The following is a 17,795-nucleotide window of genomic DNA, read 5'->3' on the forward strand; positions in this document are numbered from 1 at the left end:
AAATAAACATATATGGTATCGCTGCGTTCGGAAATGTCAGAATTATAAAAATATATCGTTAATTAAACTGCACTGTCAATGGTGTACGCGCAAAAAAATTCCAAAGTCCAACATGATGCATTTTTGGTCACTTTTTATATCATGAAAAAAAGTAATAAAAAGCGATAAATAAGTCCTATCAATGCAAAAATGGTACCGTTAAAGATCACGGCACAAAAAATGAGCCCTCATACCGCCCCATACGCGGAAAAATAAAAATGTTATAGGGGTCAGAAGATGACAATTTTAAACGTATTAATTTTCCTGCATGTAGTTATGATTTTTTCCAGAAGTACGACAAAATCAAACCTATATAAGTAGGGTATCATTTTAACCGTATGGACCTACAGAATAAATATTGGGTGTCATTTTTAGCGAAAGATGTACTACGTTGAAACGGAAGCCCCCAAAAGTTACAAAACGACGTTTTTTAAAAATTTTGTCTCAATGATTTTTCTTTTCCATTTCGCCATAGATTTTTGGGCAAAATGACTGACGTCATTACAAAGTAGAATTGGTGGCGCAAAAAATAAGCCATCATATGGATTTTTAGGTGCAAAATTTAAAGAGTTATGATTTTTTAAAGGCAAGGAGGAAAAAACGAAAATGCAAAAACGGAAAAACCCTCGGTCCTTATGGGGTTAAAGTAGTTTCGGCACTGGCCCATTACAAGACAATACTGCTCAGCATATCACTGGCCAAGTCGAGACATTGCTGCGGCCAGCGATAAGATTAGCTAAGTGCAGTGTGACTTGTTAGGCCCCAGAATGCGGAAGACCGCCAGGGCAGCGCACCAGTGTAGCGGTGGAAGGTAAGCTAAAGTTTGTTTTTCCTTTTGCAGCTCGGGCAAAGGTGGATAACACTTTCAGACCACGAGCTGATCCAGGGAGTGAGGCCCACAGCTGTGTGCTTCTCCCAGCTATATCTAGGGTTCAATGGTGGTAATAGCGCTGAGACCCTGCTTCATAAAAAATTATTGGTTGTTACTATGATGCTAATTTATAGAAAAAAACGGAATTTTTTTTATAAATACAATTTTATCATACAGCATCATATTAATAACTGATGAACTTTGGACATGGCAAAAGTTTACAGAAATGAGTTAAACAAGAATTTTTCTTGGTGCATTTAAAGGGACATTAAACAAATCTCTCACATTCACAGTGCAGTTCAATACCATCTATTATCAGCCATTTAAGACGCACAACAGAAACTGTAGTGTTTAATGGGATGATTCTGGTCTAGAAATAGCCCTTCCCCCATAAACCTTAAAGGGGTAGTCCACTGCCCCAGATGTTTGCTGGGTGCAGGAGTTGTGATGTCACAGCCACACCCATCGTCCTCTCCCATAGACTTGCATTGAGGGGGCGTGGTGTGATGTCACGACCCCTGCAGCCTGCACCCAACGATCGGAACAAAATGTTCCGAATGCTGGGGAAGAGGAGTACCCCTTTAACGCCACATATGCCCCCCCTTTCCATTTATCATTGTCTGTGTAGATAAAGTTTTTTACCCCCATTGGTAAAAACATACATCATGTATACTTCACCATACATTTGTCAGAGAAGTGCACATTCATAAGGCTGGTGTGAAATTGGCCAAAAATGTTAGTGCTTAGGAACTTCAGACTTTTTAAAAAAAAATTTAAAATTACATTTATGCACAATCAGAGACCACTGCAAAAGGCTAACCATGCCACACTACTACAAGCAGGCTGATTTCTTTAATGACATGCCAAAAAATTGAAAAGCAAAATAAAAACATCTGGGAATGGCGATTCTGGGTATTCCACCAGCTGAATGTCCGCAGTGTGAGTCCTAAGTTATTATTCCCCTGCAGATTTGATGCGGAAATGTCTTCCCACCAAGCCAGCCTCATTTAGATAAATAGAAGTTGCAGAAATTTTTGTAACAAATCTACCATTTTTGAATTCATCCTCACCATGTCCATAGCTCTACGCACGACTCTCATTCCTTCTCCCCTTCTACATAGTAAAGATGACAGACGGCTCCATGTCTCCTCTATTTATGAATACTTCATTTTATTTAAATTTTGTCCCACGACATTAAAAACAAAAAAAGAAATGTATACAGAAAGATACAAGTAAACTGGGCGAGGTATTTCATCTGGTTTTAATTTATAACTGTTTGAAATCCAGTGACACTGACACACATACATACAGCTACCACCGCCGCACCCCTCCCTGTACAGTGCGAGAAGGGGGAGGGGGACACGGCTTTTATTCTGACCTGTTTTTTGTAAAATACAGTACTAATGAGTGGATTGCTACCTGCATGCATCCACGGCTGACACTACAGTGATTCCCATACTGTAACTCAAACAGTACTGCCATAATAAAAAAAAAATATATTTATATATAATCAAAAGTCTTATTCCTCTTAACCTATCCTGAGAGGCCTAGTGGTGCGGCCAGATAGTTAATGCTTTTAAGAAGATGCTACAGGCGGTACACGTCCCTAGAACTCCTCAGTTATATAAATATGGAAGAATTTTATTTTTGTACAGTTCACTACATTTCAGGCTACCCGTTAGCGTCCTACGGAAAGAGAAAAGGGGCAAAGGGGGGAGGTGGTGGAATAGGCGTTTTGGTGGCACGCAGTGGAATGAGACGGAGCGTTAAGTCGGAATGTCCTGTAAGTATCAGTCGTCTTCTGTGCCACTTCCTGAGCGGTCCTGCATAGAGGAAACAAAAGCATTTACTTGTTAGATGAGGGATGAACAGCTTAGAGGGGCAAATATTCAGGCACATCTAGAGGGGTTAAAGAGTAACTCTGTAGGGGAGAATAAAAATTCAAAGCATTTTATTTTAACATTTAAGTTTCCTCCTCGCCTTCAAAAAAATCATAACTCATTTTTATCCACAGACTAGTATGAGGGCTTGTTTTTTGTGTGAACAGTTTTCCTTTGTAATGACATCACTCACTTTACCATAAAATGTATGGCTCAACCAAAAAAAATACTATTTGTGTGGGGAAATTAGAGAAAACCGCAATTTTGCAAATTGTAGAAGGTTTCGTTTTTACGCCGTACAATTTACAGTAAAAATTAGATGTGTTCTTTATTCTGTGGGTTAATACGATTAAAAGGATACCCATGATAACATACTTTTCTATTACTGGTGCGCAAAAAAAAAAAAATAACTTTTTAACCAAATTAGTACGTTTAAAATTCCCTCTATTTTGAGGACCTATAACTTTCATTGTTCCATATAAGCGGCGGTATGAGGGCTTATTTTTTGCCCATGATCTGAACTTTTAATTAATAACATATTTGCATATATATAAAAAAAAAAAATTGATCAATTTTTTTTTAACAGAATGTTATAAAAATTATATTTTTTAAGTTTACGGCACGGTATCATTATATTTTAATAGTTCGGATATTTACGCACGCGGCGATACCAAATATGTTTTTTTTACACTGTGTGAAATTGGGACAATTTACATTTTTATTGGGGGAGGGTTTTTTTTCACTTTTTTTTCAAATTTTTACACTTTAATAGTCCATAGGGGACTATTTATAGCAATCATTTGATTAATAATACAGTTCAGTGCTTATGCATAGGGCACAGCACTAAGCATTATCGGTCATCTTCTGCTCTGGTCTGCTCGATCTCAGACCAGAGCAGAAGACCCGTGGGAAGACAGCGGAGGCAGGTGAGGGGACCTCCGTCTGCCGTTCTGCAGATGCAGTGATCTGTATTGATCACGGCATCTGAGGGGGTTAGTGGCGGACATCCGCACAATCGCGGATGTCTGCCATTACCGGCGGGTCCCTGGCTGCCATCAGCAGCCAGGACTTGCCGCGACTGACCTGTGTATCGCTCTAATGCTCACAGTCATGTATAGGACGTAAATGTACGAACTGGTGTGTTAAGTACCAGCTCACCAGGACATACATTTACGTCCTTGGTCGTTAAGGGGTTATTGGCCATTATTTGGGGGGGGGGGTCAAAGGCTTTTTTTTTTTAATAAGATCTAAAATTTTTGACGGGTCGTCCCATAATGAAGCAAATACAGTAGTTTATGTTAAACAGCAACAGGAGAGAGGAGCAAATGACTGCACAAGCATGAACGCAAAAGACACTAACCTCTTCTTGGTCCTCTTCACTATCATCATCACTGACTACAGGCTTGGCCCTACAACCTCGGCTGGTGCGCCTGCGCCCCTTCATCCGCTCCTGCATCTTCTCCTTACGTCCGAGTTTAATTTTCACTTTGACTGAGCGAGCTGTGAGAAAGGTTGACAACTTAAGTTACTGCAAAAAACAGTGTAAGCCTAGTGGTCTTAGGATGGAGGCACTGCCTAGTAGACATCTGCTGTAACCGATAATGCATCAGCCAAAAGTATATACACAACCTAATGACCTTAACTCCAAAAGTGAATGCACCACATGAAGAACTTACTGTCCAGTGTACATGCCATATTCAACCCTAGCGAAAACACAAAAATCCTAGGAAACGATAAAGACACTTACACTCAGATTCTGACCCTTCCTCCTCTGCTTCCTCGTCTTCTTCGCTATCATCTCCCTCACTTTCCTCCTCTTTCTCAATCTTCTGCCTAACACTAGTAAAGACTGACTGCAACACAATGGAGTCTTCGTATATCTGCAAAAAGAGAAAGGATATCAAACAATTATGACCCCTAAGCATAATATGTATTCCATGTACAGGAGTTAGACTGTTTACACCTCATGGCATCTAGAGACATTAACAAGCAATAAAAAAAAAAAAAAGTATGAGGTAGTTACAGGAAGTTCCTCCATAATAAAAAAGCCAGGATTTACTGCTATAAATATGTCAATTAAAAACTGGGTGATCCAAAAAGGGTGGTGCTAAAATTATAGCCTCTATATCCATAACTGAAAAAACATTTATTAACATGAAGACGCACTATCTATCCAGGTTTTATCTAGTCACTACTTCTGAGTGATTAACATTGATGACACGACACGGCAGATGTCTAGGTGGTAGTCAAATTCTGTCCAGACGCCTCCAGCATATGCTCGAATTTTTGATCCACTGTGAGTGTGATGCATAGTCTCTGGTTATTCAGATCCTGTGGCTTATGGGGGCAGATACACCGAGTCTATATGTAGTTTCACAGAAGGAAGCCGCAGCATGTTAGATTTTGTGGTTTTGGAGGCCAGGGCAACATTGTTGAATCATTTCCCTTGAGAATGATCCAAATGAGTGTCATTCCAGTATCGGCAAACATCCAAGAGGAAATGTGAAGGTATAAGCCATTCCTATATGTTCAAGACAATAGTGGCCAGTGACCGTATCCTTGGAAAAAAGGAGATTTTTATGCTTACCGTCTCGAAGGATCCATTGGGGGACACAGACCGTGGGTATATGCTGCTGTCTCTAGGAGGCTTGACACTATGGCAACAAGAAAGTTGGCTCCTCCCAGCAGGGTCTACCTGCCCACAGGCCCCTGAGGTAATCAGTTTTAGTCCCAGAGCAATAGAAGACCGACAGGTCAAGAGAAAAACCACAAACTGTCTGAGCAACCAGAAGAAAAGTTAAATGAAAAAGGGTGGGAGCTGTGTCCCCCCAATGGATCCTTCGAGAGATTTTACGGTAAGCATAAAAATCTCCTTTTATCCATCGGCTCCATTGGGGGACACAGACCGTGGGACTTACCAAAGCCGTCCCTTGGGTGGGTAAGGAAATCAGTCAGGTGGACAGCTGGACCACCGCCACCTGCAACGCCTTACGGCACAGAGAAGCATCAGCTGATGCAAAGGTATGAATCTGGTAGGACCTTGTGAAAGTGTGCAAAGATGACCACGTGGACGCTTTACAGAACTGCAAGGCCGAAGCCATGTGGCGGAGTGCCCAGGATGCCCCGAAAAACAGGTGGAATGAGCCCTAAACCCTGGAGGGTGGGATCTTCCCCTTGCAGCGGTAAGCTTCCGAAATAGCAGACCGGATCCACTGAAAAATTGTGGGCGTAGAAGCAGGTTATACAGAACGACGACCTTCCGGAAAAACAAAAAAAAGGAGTCACACTGCCGAAAGGAAAAGGTGACAGAGATAAGTCCGAACAGCCCTCACCACAAGTTTGTGGGGCAAACGCTCCCTGGTACAAGAAGGGACCGGACAAAAAGGAAGGCAGGACGATGTCCTCATTGAGATGAAAAAGTCAATCTCAAGAAGAAGGACGGACCTGGACGGAAAACAACTTTTCCTGGTAAACAACCAGGAAAGGAGAATGGCAGGAGAGAGCTGCCAGCTCTGTCCCCCTCCTAATCGAGGAAGAGCAATAAGGAACGCCACCTTCCAGGGAAGGAGGCGAAGAGGAACGTCCCTGAGAGGTTCAAAAGGAGCGCCTAAGACCAAGTGTAAGTCCCAAGGGGAAGAAGGAGACCGATAAGGAGGGGCAGCGTGCGCCACTCCCTGAAGCAGGTCTGGACATGAGAATTGAACGCCAGAGGACGTTGAAAAAGAATGGAAAGGGCCGAACTTTGACCCTTAAGGGAGCAGAGAGCCACCCTTGGGCCAGCCCGACTGCAAAAGGGAAAAGGGTCGGGAAAAGAAAACCACGACCTGAGAAAAAAGGCTGAGGCTCACACCAACGAAAATAAGACCACCAGGAATGGTGGCAAATATTTGCAGAGGAAGGCTTGAGAGCCCTCAGCATGGTGCGAACCACTTGGGAAGAGAAGCCGCGGGTCCTCAGAACCGCGGTCTCAACCGCCACGCTGTCAAAAGCAGAGACTGTAAATTGGGGTGGCACAGGGGACCTGAGATAGGGGGGTCTGGACGAGAGGGAAGGCGCAGCTTTAAGTCGTTCAGCGGCCTGACTGCAACGACGTACCACGCCCGCCTGGGCCAGTCTGGACCACGAGAATGGCGGGAACGCCCTCTGCTGTGAGTTTCCTCAGGACCCTGGGAATGAGAGTAAGGGGAGGAAACATAAGGTAGGGCAAAGCCCAACCAAGAAACACATAAGGTAGGGCAAAGCCCAACCAAGAGAGGAACGCTACGGTTGTGGCGGGACACGCAGAGGTCCATGCCTGGAGCGCCCCAGAGGTTGCAGGTCACCGCAGACTCCTCCGAATGTAGGGACCACTTGCCTTTGTCGGCTGAGGACCGGCTGAGAAAGACCACTTCCCAGTTGAGTATGCCCGGAATGAAAATCGTTGAGATGGCCGGAAACCTGAGTTCTGTCCAAAAGGGAATTTCTCAAAGAAGCAAGCAAAGATAGAAATGCCTTAGTCCCAACATGAGACTCAATATATGTATGAAAAAAAAAGAGAAAAAGCTCACTAATGTGCCATGATTCTGTTTAGGCAGTAGTGTGGAGATGAGAAGAAAGGTGTTTGCACTCACCTGAGCGTGTTGTGTCCCAGGCACAACACCGTAATCAGCTTTGATCCCAGATCTCTGGGGGACACGTGGTCTAGAAAGGGCTGCTGGCACCTCACAGTCCCGGGAACCGGTCCTGGACGTCTGGTCAATGGAAGCAAAAAGTGAGGATCTAAGATCCTCGGAAGAACACGGTGCTCCAAAAGCGCTCCTTTTCAAGATGAGTAATAGCCGTAGGTAGTAAGGGCTGCATAGACTAAAGTTTGTAGCCGGACATGCTGTGGGCGGGGCTTCTCTCTGCCTCCTCTGCTCCTGTCTTTCTGTCTTAGTCCCAACATGTTGATGGGAAGAAGGGCTTCTTGAGGGACCAAGGCCCTAGACCGGCTGGTCCTTGAAAACACCTCCCCAGCCCGACAGACTGGCAGGAAGGAGCGCCCCTGAAGCAGCAGGGGAAAACGAAACCACCATAGAAGGGACCGTCAAGACTGTCGAGATAGAACGATCTTGCGGTCGAGAGACAATGGAGACCTGTCCCACCGGAAGAGAGTCACCAGTTGAAGAGGTAGGTGATGAAACTGGGCGAATGGCACGGCCTCCACGGCTGCCACCAACCGACCCATGACATCCATGCAAAAGCAAATTGGAGCAGGGTGCCGAAGTAATTGGACTCCTGAAAAGAGAGTCAGCCGATTGACCGGTGGAGTAGAAAGCGGGCAGAGGCCGCGTCAAACTGGAGCCCCAGGAGAGAGGTTGGACTTGTCCTGATTGACCATCCAACCGAAAAGAGACACGGTCCGGAGGTCGAGACTAAGACTCTCCAGATTCTGGGCCCTGGTTGGAGCTCTGATCAGGAGGTCGTCCAAGTAAGGAATCCCTGAAACAACTCTTGTCCATAAAAGGGATATCACAGGTGCCAGGACTTTGGTAAGGCCTGCGGGGAAGTGGCCAGACCGAAGTGAAGAGCCACAATAGAAAAGACCGTCCGGCACTACAAGGCGGAGGTACCGCTGACGACCGGGAAATATTGGGATGTGGAGGCAGGCATCCTTGATTTCCACCAAGGAAGAAAAACTCCCCTTGACCCATGGATGCCAGCACCGAACGGAGAGACTCCATTCAGAAAGATACTGGGTGAGATGATTGAGAACCAAGATTGGGCGAACAGAAACGCCTTACTTGGGGACCACAAAGAGGTTGGAATAAAAAGGAACAAGGACAATAACCCCCTGGATGAAAAGGGAACTGGAGCATGCCCCGAACTGCCTTCGCTAGAGAGGGGGACCGGGAAAGAAAAAACAATCCCATGGAAGTGAGGCATATTCGACCCTGTATCCATTGACTACCACATCCCTGACCCAGGAATCCTGAACGTGCATGGTCCAGGCATCCCGGAAGGGTAAGAGGCGACCCACCATCCGAGAAAAGTCGGCGGGTGGGGGGGGCGACCCTTCAGGCCAAGGTAGGCCTACGGGTGCCTGATGGGCCGCAAAACTGCCGTAACGGTTAGCGGACCTCCGGGAGAGACGGGTCAGGAAAGAAGGAGCCCTCTTCCCGTAAAGGCGCCTGGCTGGACCCTTGTTGGTACCAAGGGTACGCAAGACTGGAAGGAGGAGGACTTCCGATAGAAAGTGGTTCTGCGAGCCTTATCCAGAGGCAATAAGGAGCTCTTTCCGCCCATTGCCTCACTTCTTGAAGGCGGTGACCGCTTTCCAGGCTTTAAGCACATGGATCGACGGAGGGCTACCAGGTAACCTGTGGCAAAGGGAGCACAGCGGTCGCGCATGGAAGCAGAACACAGAAAATCTTCAGCTAAGGAGAATGAGGAACTTGCTGTCCCAAAAGCAAATTGAGCCAAAGTCTCCACTGTCTTGTCCGCTGGATCCTTGAAGGCAGCCGCACCAGCCAACTGCAGGGTAGTCACCTTAGAAGGCGGGAGACCGGTGGATCCACAGTTAGAGAGGAGGACCACCGAGCAATGAGGTCTTTGGTGAAGGGATAACACGCTTGAACCTTCTTCTCAGGGTGCCACCAGGTGGATTCCAGCAGGGTGTCAAATTCAGTGTGAGACCTGAAAGTCTTGGGTGCCGGATGGGCACAAAAAAAGGAGACTTCTGGAGCCACGTCCGAAGTTCCTGGGTCCTTTAGATGGGAGGGGTCTCTTATGGCTGAAAACCAATGAGTACACCACATCAGGCATATCCGTGCGGTCCTCAGAGTCTGAGGCCGAATCAGAAACCTCATCCACAAGTTCTCCAGGAGAATGGGAACGAGGTGAAGCAGCACTGGAAGGGGTCGGGCATGATGAAAGGGAACTGTTGGAGCCACGTCCGAAGTTCCTGGGTCCTCTAGATGGAAGGTGTCTCTTATGGCTGAAACCAATGAGTGCACCATGAACGACATTTCCGTGCGGTCCTCTGAGTCAGAGGCCGATCAGAAACTTCATCCACAAGTTCTCCAGGAAAATGTGAACGTGTGAGGCGACCATTGCTACCAGTGGGAGCAATGGGGCGATGCCTGAGAGGGGCGTGCCCGTGCCTGCACAAAGACTCAGGGGATGAGTGAGATGAAACGCTGCAAGAACGTCAGTATAGGGGAAAAAAGTGACCCTCCGGAGGTCCGGTGTAGGGAGGGCCTCTCCAAGGCAGTCACCACATACCGGGAGACCTGAGCCACGTCTGATATAGACTGGGAGAGGGAGGGAACCTAGGCTGGAGGGGCGGCCAAACCCACCGGATCTGGAAGAGCAACCGGGGTAGAAATAGAAGGGGGGTCTGGGGGAGCAGTGGTGTAGCCCGAACAAGTGGTTCAGCAGAACCGGACATTTTTCAAGTTACAACCTTTGTTCCCTAAGGCAGCTGTGATCCATGAGAACTGTGGCTGAGATGAGAAAACCTCTGAACCAATAGCCAAAGGGGGGTCGTGCTAAACCCAAGGGCACTGCGATTGGCCCAGCAACAAAAAACCCCTATGCGTGCGCACAGCGCTGATTGGGGCTTAGTTCGCGCCCTTATGCAGGCTTCGGCGGCTCTGAGTGGGCGGAGTCAACGCGCACCGGGCCGCCGAAGAAAATACAGCCTGGATCTTAAATGGCGCGGGACTTACTGCCAGCAGCCACGCTGCAGAGATGAAGTAAAGCCCCGACCTTAATGGCGCCGCGCTGCCGAAGTGAAAGTAAGAACGGGCACCAAGCGCCCACAATAAAGAAGCGCCGTGGTTGTCTTCAGCAGTCGCGTTACAGTCAAACACCATACACACAAGTCCAGTGAAACACCAGACACACTACTCAGCCCCAGATATAATAAAAATTCCCCCGTGCAAGGAGGGAATCCCTCCTGGTTAGCCCCAACAGCCCACATATAGAAGAATGGGCCAGAAACTAGGGGTCTCCAGAGGTTGAAAGTCCGCTCCTGGGAGAAAAAAAAAGGGGGAAAAATACTCACCTCAGTCAGAAGAACTTACCTCATGAAGTCTTCCTATGAAGTCTTCAGCCAGCATTGTCACCTGCAGCAAGCCAAGCTCAAAGCGAGGCAAACCGGGAGGTAGGGGGACCTGGACCCATGAGGTACAACCCCAGACGCTGACCGTTGGCAAGAGGGGGTTAACAGTACAACCAAGATGCCTGCCACCTCTCGCAATGGGGAAACCGTGAACCGTAGTTCCTGAGTCCCCACCTGAAAACAGTAAATAAAAGGGAATAAAAAAAAAAAATCTTAACTCCAGACCATGTCTACCTCCTTAAGACACTAAGCTAAAACTGATTACCTCAGGTGCCTGTGGGCGGATATACCCTGCTGGGAGGAGCCGACTTTCTTGTTGCCATAGTGTCAAGCCTCCTAGGGACAGCAGCATATACCCATGGTCTGTGTCCCCCAATGGAGCCGATAGAGAAAAAGGGACAATAGAATTTTCGCCGGCTCACTGCACAAAACACTTTGGCTGAATCCCTCATGTGCACTAACTATAAGGACCGAAGATCACCGAAGAAGAGCACATGCGCTCGAAACACGTCTGATGGTAGGGTCGGTTTTACTTCTGTCCAGTGATCTTCAATAAAGCTGTTTCGTTATTTCAAGTGCTGGATCATCGTTCTTCTGTTTTGCACTATAAGGACATTTATGGACATTTATCAACAGGTTTAGTCAGGTTTTCTTTACTATAATTGTCGCAAAATTGTCGCAACTGCGACTACGCGATTTTTCGTGCGACTTTTTGACTGGAAAGCGAGAAAAGCAAGTTTTCCAAAAATTAACTACGTAGTAATAATTTTAAAATGGACTACAGGTAGTCAGGTATTTATTAACTGCGACAGTCGCAACTGCACAAAAAAGAGTCGCAACAGGGTTAAAAATTGACTAAATTTACTCCAGCTCAAACATGGAGCAGAAAAAGCTACTACCAAAGTAAAAAAGGAAAAATTGCTTGCGTGAAAGAAAATCATCAACAGGCTGAAAGCAGTTGATAAATACGTCACACATAAGCAAAAAAAAAGTAAGGAAAAAATTACTAAAAAAAAGAATACATAAGCAAACATTGATAAATGTCCCTCATTGTTTTTCTGAGCCTCAAATTCTACCATTGTGACAATTGACCTTCCAAATAAGGTGAAAGGTTGCCTCATTGCTGAACTCCGACCTGTCTGAATTCATCCTCTTCCAATCGGCCCTGTAGGTCCCCAACATTTCAGTCAGTCATCTGGTTTCAGCTCCGGAAGATGATGTAATCTATTTGGTGGCTACAACGAAGATGTGTTCGTAAGATACACCATACCATTGTTTGTGGCATCTGTAGTTCCCTACTAGTCCGCCTGGTTTGTCTTTGGTTTTCAGTCGCTGACTATTTACCACTGATGTTACCTTACCTACAGGACTTTACAACCCTTTACAACATCAATCCGGAGCAAAGCTATGAAGGACCAACCTACCAGGGAGCCCTCCAGGTTGAAGGTCTGCGCATTCTGACAGAGCAGCATAACATCCTTCTCCAGATCATTCAGACTGCGGTACTTATGATTCCTGATTCTCTCCTGAAAAAAACAAAAAGTACCACCTATATAATTTCACCTATTTGCACAAAACGAAATTCCAGATCCCAGGGTTTAGCATGTTTCTCTGCCAACCTTAATCTTTCTGAAGTCCACCGGCTTCCGGATCAGCTCATAATACTCTGGGAGTTCTTTACGAGATGGAAGCTGGATGAAAACTTCACTAAGCTGCCGTCCGCTGCCACTAAGATAGGAGACAGAGTCATTAAGCCTATGTTATTTATTAGTATTGTGAAAAAAGAACAAAAAATATAAAAAAACGCAGAAGGTAAAGAGGCTGAAGACCTTACCTGTCCTTATACTTGATAACGGCATCTACGATCTTCTTCATTTTCTTGGTGAGGTTGGGAGGGTTGGGGGAAAGCTTTTCTGCTGGAGGTCGCCCTCTTTTTTTCTTCCTCCCATCATCCTCCTTCTCCCTGTTTCGCGTGCTGGTAGTTGGGGTGCAGGGGGGGTCCACATCTCTTTTGCGCTTACGGGTGGTCTTTTTCTGACGTACCTCCTCTTCGATCTCCTCTAAAGTACCTTCCTCAATGGCCTGCAGGAAATAAACTACTTAGCTATAGACAAAGGAAGCTGGAAATATTCTGTACAAAGCTTTATGGTGAGCTGCAAGCTTGTGTGACACTGTAGTATACATTTTATTTACATTTACAACTGTGCAAAATGTAACAATTGAGCCCAAAATATTAAAATGGGTCCTGACACAAACCTTCAGCCACTGCTTCTCAGTCAGGGAGTCGCTGTAGTCCACTTCCTTTCGGTTACGGGATCCACGTCCAAACATCTTCTCCTCCTCCTCTTCACATGTCAGACGTTCAACTTCAGCATCGTCTTTAATGATCCAGGATGGAAGCTCGTCCTCCTCCATTAACCGGGGCTTGCGTTTAGGATTGCGGGCCTCTTCTCGCCGCCTGTCTAGATCCATTCTCTAAAAGAAGAAAAGTGCAAAAACTGAATGAGAAATGTTCGGCAAATATTAGATACAATTTAAGATAGTAGAAGACAGAGGCTCCAGAACTGCAAAGCAGCTAGGTAATGAATCATCCAGAATAGAGATTTAGAGGGAATCTGTTTACATCAAAACGGCTGACAGTTCCATACAGAAGTTGTGGAGGAGAGTGGATTAATTTATTATGTTTCAGTCATGCAACCTATAGAACGGACTGACATTTGATGCTCTGGTCAGTTATACAGCAAGTACCCAGGAGGCAGGCTTTTCACATTAGGTGCCCATCCCCCAAAAAACCTATCACTTGTAGCATCCCCAGCCATTATGTAACATTTTTATTATCTCTAGACAATCCCTTCAACTCAGTGACTTGACTGTACTTTCTACATAATGCATCTGATACACACCTGTGGCTATAGAAAGTACAAAAGTACAACGTTTATCATCTAACTTACCATAAACAAATCAAATTCTTCCTCGTGTCTGGCAATCATCTGATTAACCGTTTCATCATCTGGTACCTCATCTTCTTCCTATTGGCAAATAAGGTTCCATAGTTAGGACAGGTAAACAGAAAGCACTGGAAAATAGCGTTCTGGTTGAATGACCCAAAAGTCATCGTGATTTATTCTACCATAAAAAGATGTTCACCTGCTGCCTATAGTTTGTCCTTTTGCATCTACCCAATGGTACATTGTCATCTTTAGCGGGATCTTTAGAGGCACTGAAGATACCCTGATTTTTTTTTTTCCTAGTCTACATTATAAGCCCTCACCCATAATCACTATGTCATCCCCGGCTCAATCCCAGAATTGACTCCTTAAAACTCCTTAGTGGATGTGTTTGGGCTCTGGACGATGGCTGCTTGTATGTCTGTATGATTGACTAGTCCTGTATGTCTCCCCCTGTCTGTTCTCTTATACCTACTGTTTAAAAGTGGCATACATATACATTTGGGCAATATGAATGTGTACAGATTATTATGAATGCTATGCTCTCACTATAAGAGTTATGGTTGACCATATCTGGATCGTTCCCAGATACCAATTTATTGACACGAATCCTGAGACTGCCACTAGCTCTCAGACATAGACGACACCTCCTGGAACCACGCTGGCATCCTACCAGCAAATGACACATAAAACGTACGTTTTTATCGATACCTGTGTTATCTGGACTGTATGCCTTGTTTTATGCATTTGTAACTGTTGAGATTCTAACTTGCACTGTCTTATCATTTGTGTTACTGTGTTCTTGGATAACCTTTTATTCAATAAAACAAAATTGTTAAAAATAAATAAATAAAAAAAAAATATGTTATGTTCACCTTCCCTCCCCATCTGTCGCGCTGGTCAGAATCCGTACACACCTCATCCTGCTCCTCGTGTTCCAGGATGGCCTGCAGGAACGCTTTCCTCTCGTGGCTGGATGATTTTTGATCAAACATTCCAGCCTGGATGACTTTTTGGTCCACATTCAGCTTGTACTTAGCTGCTGCCAGGATTTTCTCTTCCACACTGTTCACTGTGCACAGACGCAACACTCGTACCTCGTTCTGCTGTCCAATACGATGAGCCCGATCCTGGGCCTGCAAATCCTACAAGAGCATGAGCAATGCACCATTAATAAGTGGTACTCTATAGAGGGAGCTTTTTTTTCTTTTTAAAAAAAAAAAAAAAAAAAAAAGCTAAAACCAGTCTGTAGTATTTGTTAAGGCAGAGAAACAATTAAGTAATTCTTTGCGTAATCTATCAACCGATAACTGTACATAATAGAGAAACACTGCTTGATAAAAATTAAGCTACTTATCAATGCACTCTGGGAAATAACATGCACCAGTCCCAGCATGCCCGGACTGCTGCAGACTTTCCAAGACCTGCTGGTATTTGTAGTTCTCCTTGCAGCTATAAAGCAGTCCTTCTTAAAGTGCATGTGCAGTGTTGCTCTCCCAACCCATTCTGCAAAGTTTGGTGTGGAGTAGAGATGGACTTTCTGGGCATTACACTGCAGAGACAACAGTACCAATGCTCAGCGAGTTCTGTGCACTAACCCTTTTCTGAATAATAGTGCTCATGCAAGGAAGGGACTTGCTGAGCATTGCTACAGTTGTCTAGGAAACTGTTTTGGCCCATCATGTCCAGCCTCTCTCCATGTCAAGGTTTGCAGAACAGGCGGGAAAACTCCCATTCTTGTAGGAAGATGAACCTGTTTCCAGTTGCTCCTTCTGACTATAATCTGGTTAAGATCTCGAGAGCTTTTAGAACCAATTACTACTTTTCAATAACATACAATGGTCATTGCGGAACCAATATTGTATGGTAAAGGACCACTGTATATACTATATTGCTTGTTTGTAGTACTCTACACAGCCTCACCTTTACTGAATGGGGCTTAGGAGAAACTAAAAACTTCTATTGTTGTGTATCATATTGCCTCATACCTGATGCGGATTCCAGTCACTGTCAAATATGATAACCGTGTCAGCAGACTGCAAGTTAAGACCTAAACCACCTGCACGGGTACTGAGCAGGAAGATGAAGTATTCTGAACCTGGCTCATTAAAGGTCTTCAGTAACATACCACGGTCTTCTGCTTTTGTGGTTCCTGAAGGATGAATATTATAAAAATTAATGCAGGAAAAAAAAGCACAAATGCACATGAACAATATAACCGCACCCTCCTCATTAAACCAATAATTGCAATACAGAAATCGTGCAACTCAATATTAGGGTTATGAACTGGATGTGTCCATGAAAGGCAGAGGTCAGGAATGGTCGTGGTTGCAGGTAGCATTGCAGGTTTACTCACCATCTAATCTGAGGTATTTAAAGCCACGATAAGCAAAGTAGTCTTCCATGATTGTCATGAGTGTGGTCATCTGACAGAAGAGCAGGACTTTGTGGTTGGTGGCTCGAAGCTTGGGAAGGATGCGGTCTAGCAGCTCAAACTTTCCAGAGGCCCGGTAGAGGTCCTGCCTATTGGGGGGATGGGGGATAAGTAAAGGGTCGCCATTGTTCAACACCACAGATCTATGGGCTCGCAGTCATAGAACACAACATAAACTGTATACAATACTCACCCCTGCACAATGCCTCCTGTGAAACCCAAGTGTTCAGAAAAGGATTCCTGTAATAAAAAAAAATTAAATAAAAAGTGCATTTCCAAATGTTATCTAGTTGGGTTGGTACAAGATAATTTGCATATATAGAAGAAATGAAATAAAGTCGGCAACTCACCACTGTATCTTCTTTCTTCTAGTTTATTGAGAACACATACTCACATATACAGTGCTTCATTTTGTACTGATCTGTGCAAAACTGTTACTGTTGCCTAGTGGTAACCCCCCCCCCCCCCTCACATGTCCCTCTCCGTACCTGTATACGCGAGTATGTGTTCTCAATAAACTAGAAGAAATGAGATCCAGTGGCGAGTTGCTGACTTTTTTCTTCTATATGCGCAAGGGTCCTATGGTCTTTGAATAAGTTAGAGCACCACCGCACCTACGAACAGCAGATTCCTACAATATCCTAACTGTAGGATCTTCCAAGATTTATTTAGTAGCAGTGCCGTACTATCCTCCTTTATACTTTGGTACAAGATAATTTTGCTTAATCGGTCACCAGTCCTTTCCTTAACCCCTTAAGGACGCAGGACGTAAATGTACGTCCTGGTGCGGTGGTACTTAACGCACCAGGACGTACATTTACGTCCTAAGCATAACCGCGGGCATCGGAGCGATGCCCGTGTCATGCGCGGCTGATCCCGGCTGCTGATCGCAGCCAGGGACCCGCCGGCAATGGCCGACGCCCGCGATCTCGCGGGCGTCCGCCATTAACCCCTCAGGTGCCGGGATCAATACAGATCCCGGCATCTGCGGCAGTGCGTGATTTGAATGAATGATCGGATCGCCCGCAGCGCTGCTGCGGGGATCCGATCATTCAGAACGCCGCACGGAGGTCCCCTCTCCTTCCTCCGTGCGGCTCCCGGCGTCTCCTGCTCTGGTCTGTGATCGAGCAGACCAGAGCAGAAGATCGCCGATAACACTGATCTGTTCTATGTCCTATACATAGAACAGATCAGTATTAGCAATCATGGTATTGCTATGAATAGTCCCCTATGGGGACTATTCAAGTGTAAAAAAAAATGTAAAAAAATGTAAAAGTAAAAAAAAAAAGTGAAAAATCCCCTCCCCCAATAAAAAAATAAAACAGTTTTTTCCTATTTTACCCCCAAAAAGCGCAAAAATTTTTTTTTATAGACATATTTGGTATCGCCGCGTGCGTAAATGTCCGAACTATTAAAATAAAATGTTAATGATCCCGTACGGTGAACGGCGTGAACGAAAAAAAAAATAATAAGTCCAAAATTCCTACTTTTTTAATACATTTTATTAAAAAAAATTTATAAAAAATGTATTAAAAGTTTT

At 45.1% G+C, this 17,795-nt stretch overlaps 1 protein-coding gene and 1 long non-coding RNA gene across 13 annotated transcripts in view; one reads left to right on the forward strand and one right to left on the reverse strand.

Moving 5' to 3' along the window:
* Positions 1 to 14,837, forward strand: part of LOC130367757 (uncharacterized) — a 114,236-nt gene extending 99,399 nt beyond the window's left edge. The window contains exons 4-5 of one of the 4 annotated variants that reach the window (XR_008892160.1): positions 14,410 to 14,514; positions 14,726 to 14,837. This is a non-coding gene — a long non-coding RNA (uncharacterized LOC130367757). Of the gene's footprint in view, positions 1 to 14,409; positions 14,645 to 14,725 lie in introns of those variants that run through there. The other 3 variants (XR_008892161.1, XR_008892164.1, XR_008892157.1) reach the window with 3 other exon arrangements.
* The window catches only part of SMARCA4 (SWI/SNF related, matrix associated, actin dependent regulator of chromatin, subfamily a, member 4), a 60,149-nt gene continuing 44,094 nt past the window's right edge, over positions 1,741 to 17,795 (reverse strand). For 4 of the 9 annotated variants that reach the window (XM_056570492.1, XM_056570485.1, XM_056570483.1 and 1 more), the window contains 12 exons: positions 16,449 to 16,495; positions 16,178 to 16,344; positions 15,810 to 15,973; positions 14,697 to 14,966; positions 13,825 to 13,902; positions 13,130 to 13,348; positions 12,708 to 12,955; positions 12,493 to 12,628; positions 12,298 to 12,399; positions 4,538 to 4,670; positions 4,151 to 4,290; positions 1,741 to 2,733 (listed from right to left, as the gene is read on the reverse strand). In XM_056570492.1, coding sequence (XP_056426467.1) covers positions 2,701 to 2,733; positions 4,151 to 4,290; positions 4,538 to 4,670; positions 12,298 to 12,399; positions 12,493 to 12,628; positions 12,708 to 12,955; positions 13,130 to 13,348; positions 13,825 to 13,902; positions 14,697 to 14,966; positions 15,810 to 15,973; positions 16,178 to 16,344; positions 16,449 to 16,495 — 1,737 coding nt within the window. In that variant the 3' untranslated portion in view covers positions 1,741 to 2,700. The remainder of the gene's footprint in view (positions 2,734 to 4,150; positions 4,291 to 4,537; positions 4,671 to 12,297; positions 12,400 to 12,492; positions 12,629 to 12,707; positions 12,956 to 13,129; positions 13,349 to 13,824; positions 13,903 to 14,696; positions 14,967 to 15,809; positions 15,974 to 16,177; positions 16,345 to 16,448; positions 16,496 to 17,795) is intronic. The other 5 variants (XM_056570489.1, XM_056570488.1, XM_056570491.1 and 2 more) reach the window with 3 other exon arrangements.

Source organism: Hyla sarda, chromosome 4, assembly GCF_029499605.1.
Source record: "Hyla sarda isolate aHylSar1 chromosome 4, aHylSar1.hap1, whole genome shotgun sequence".
Taxonomy (NCBI): domain Eukaryota; kingdom Metazoa; phylum Chordata; class Amphibia; order Anura; family Hylidae; genus Hyla; species Hyla sarda.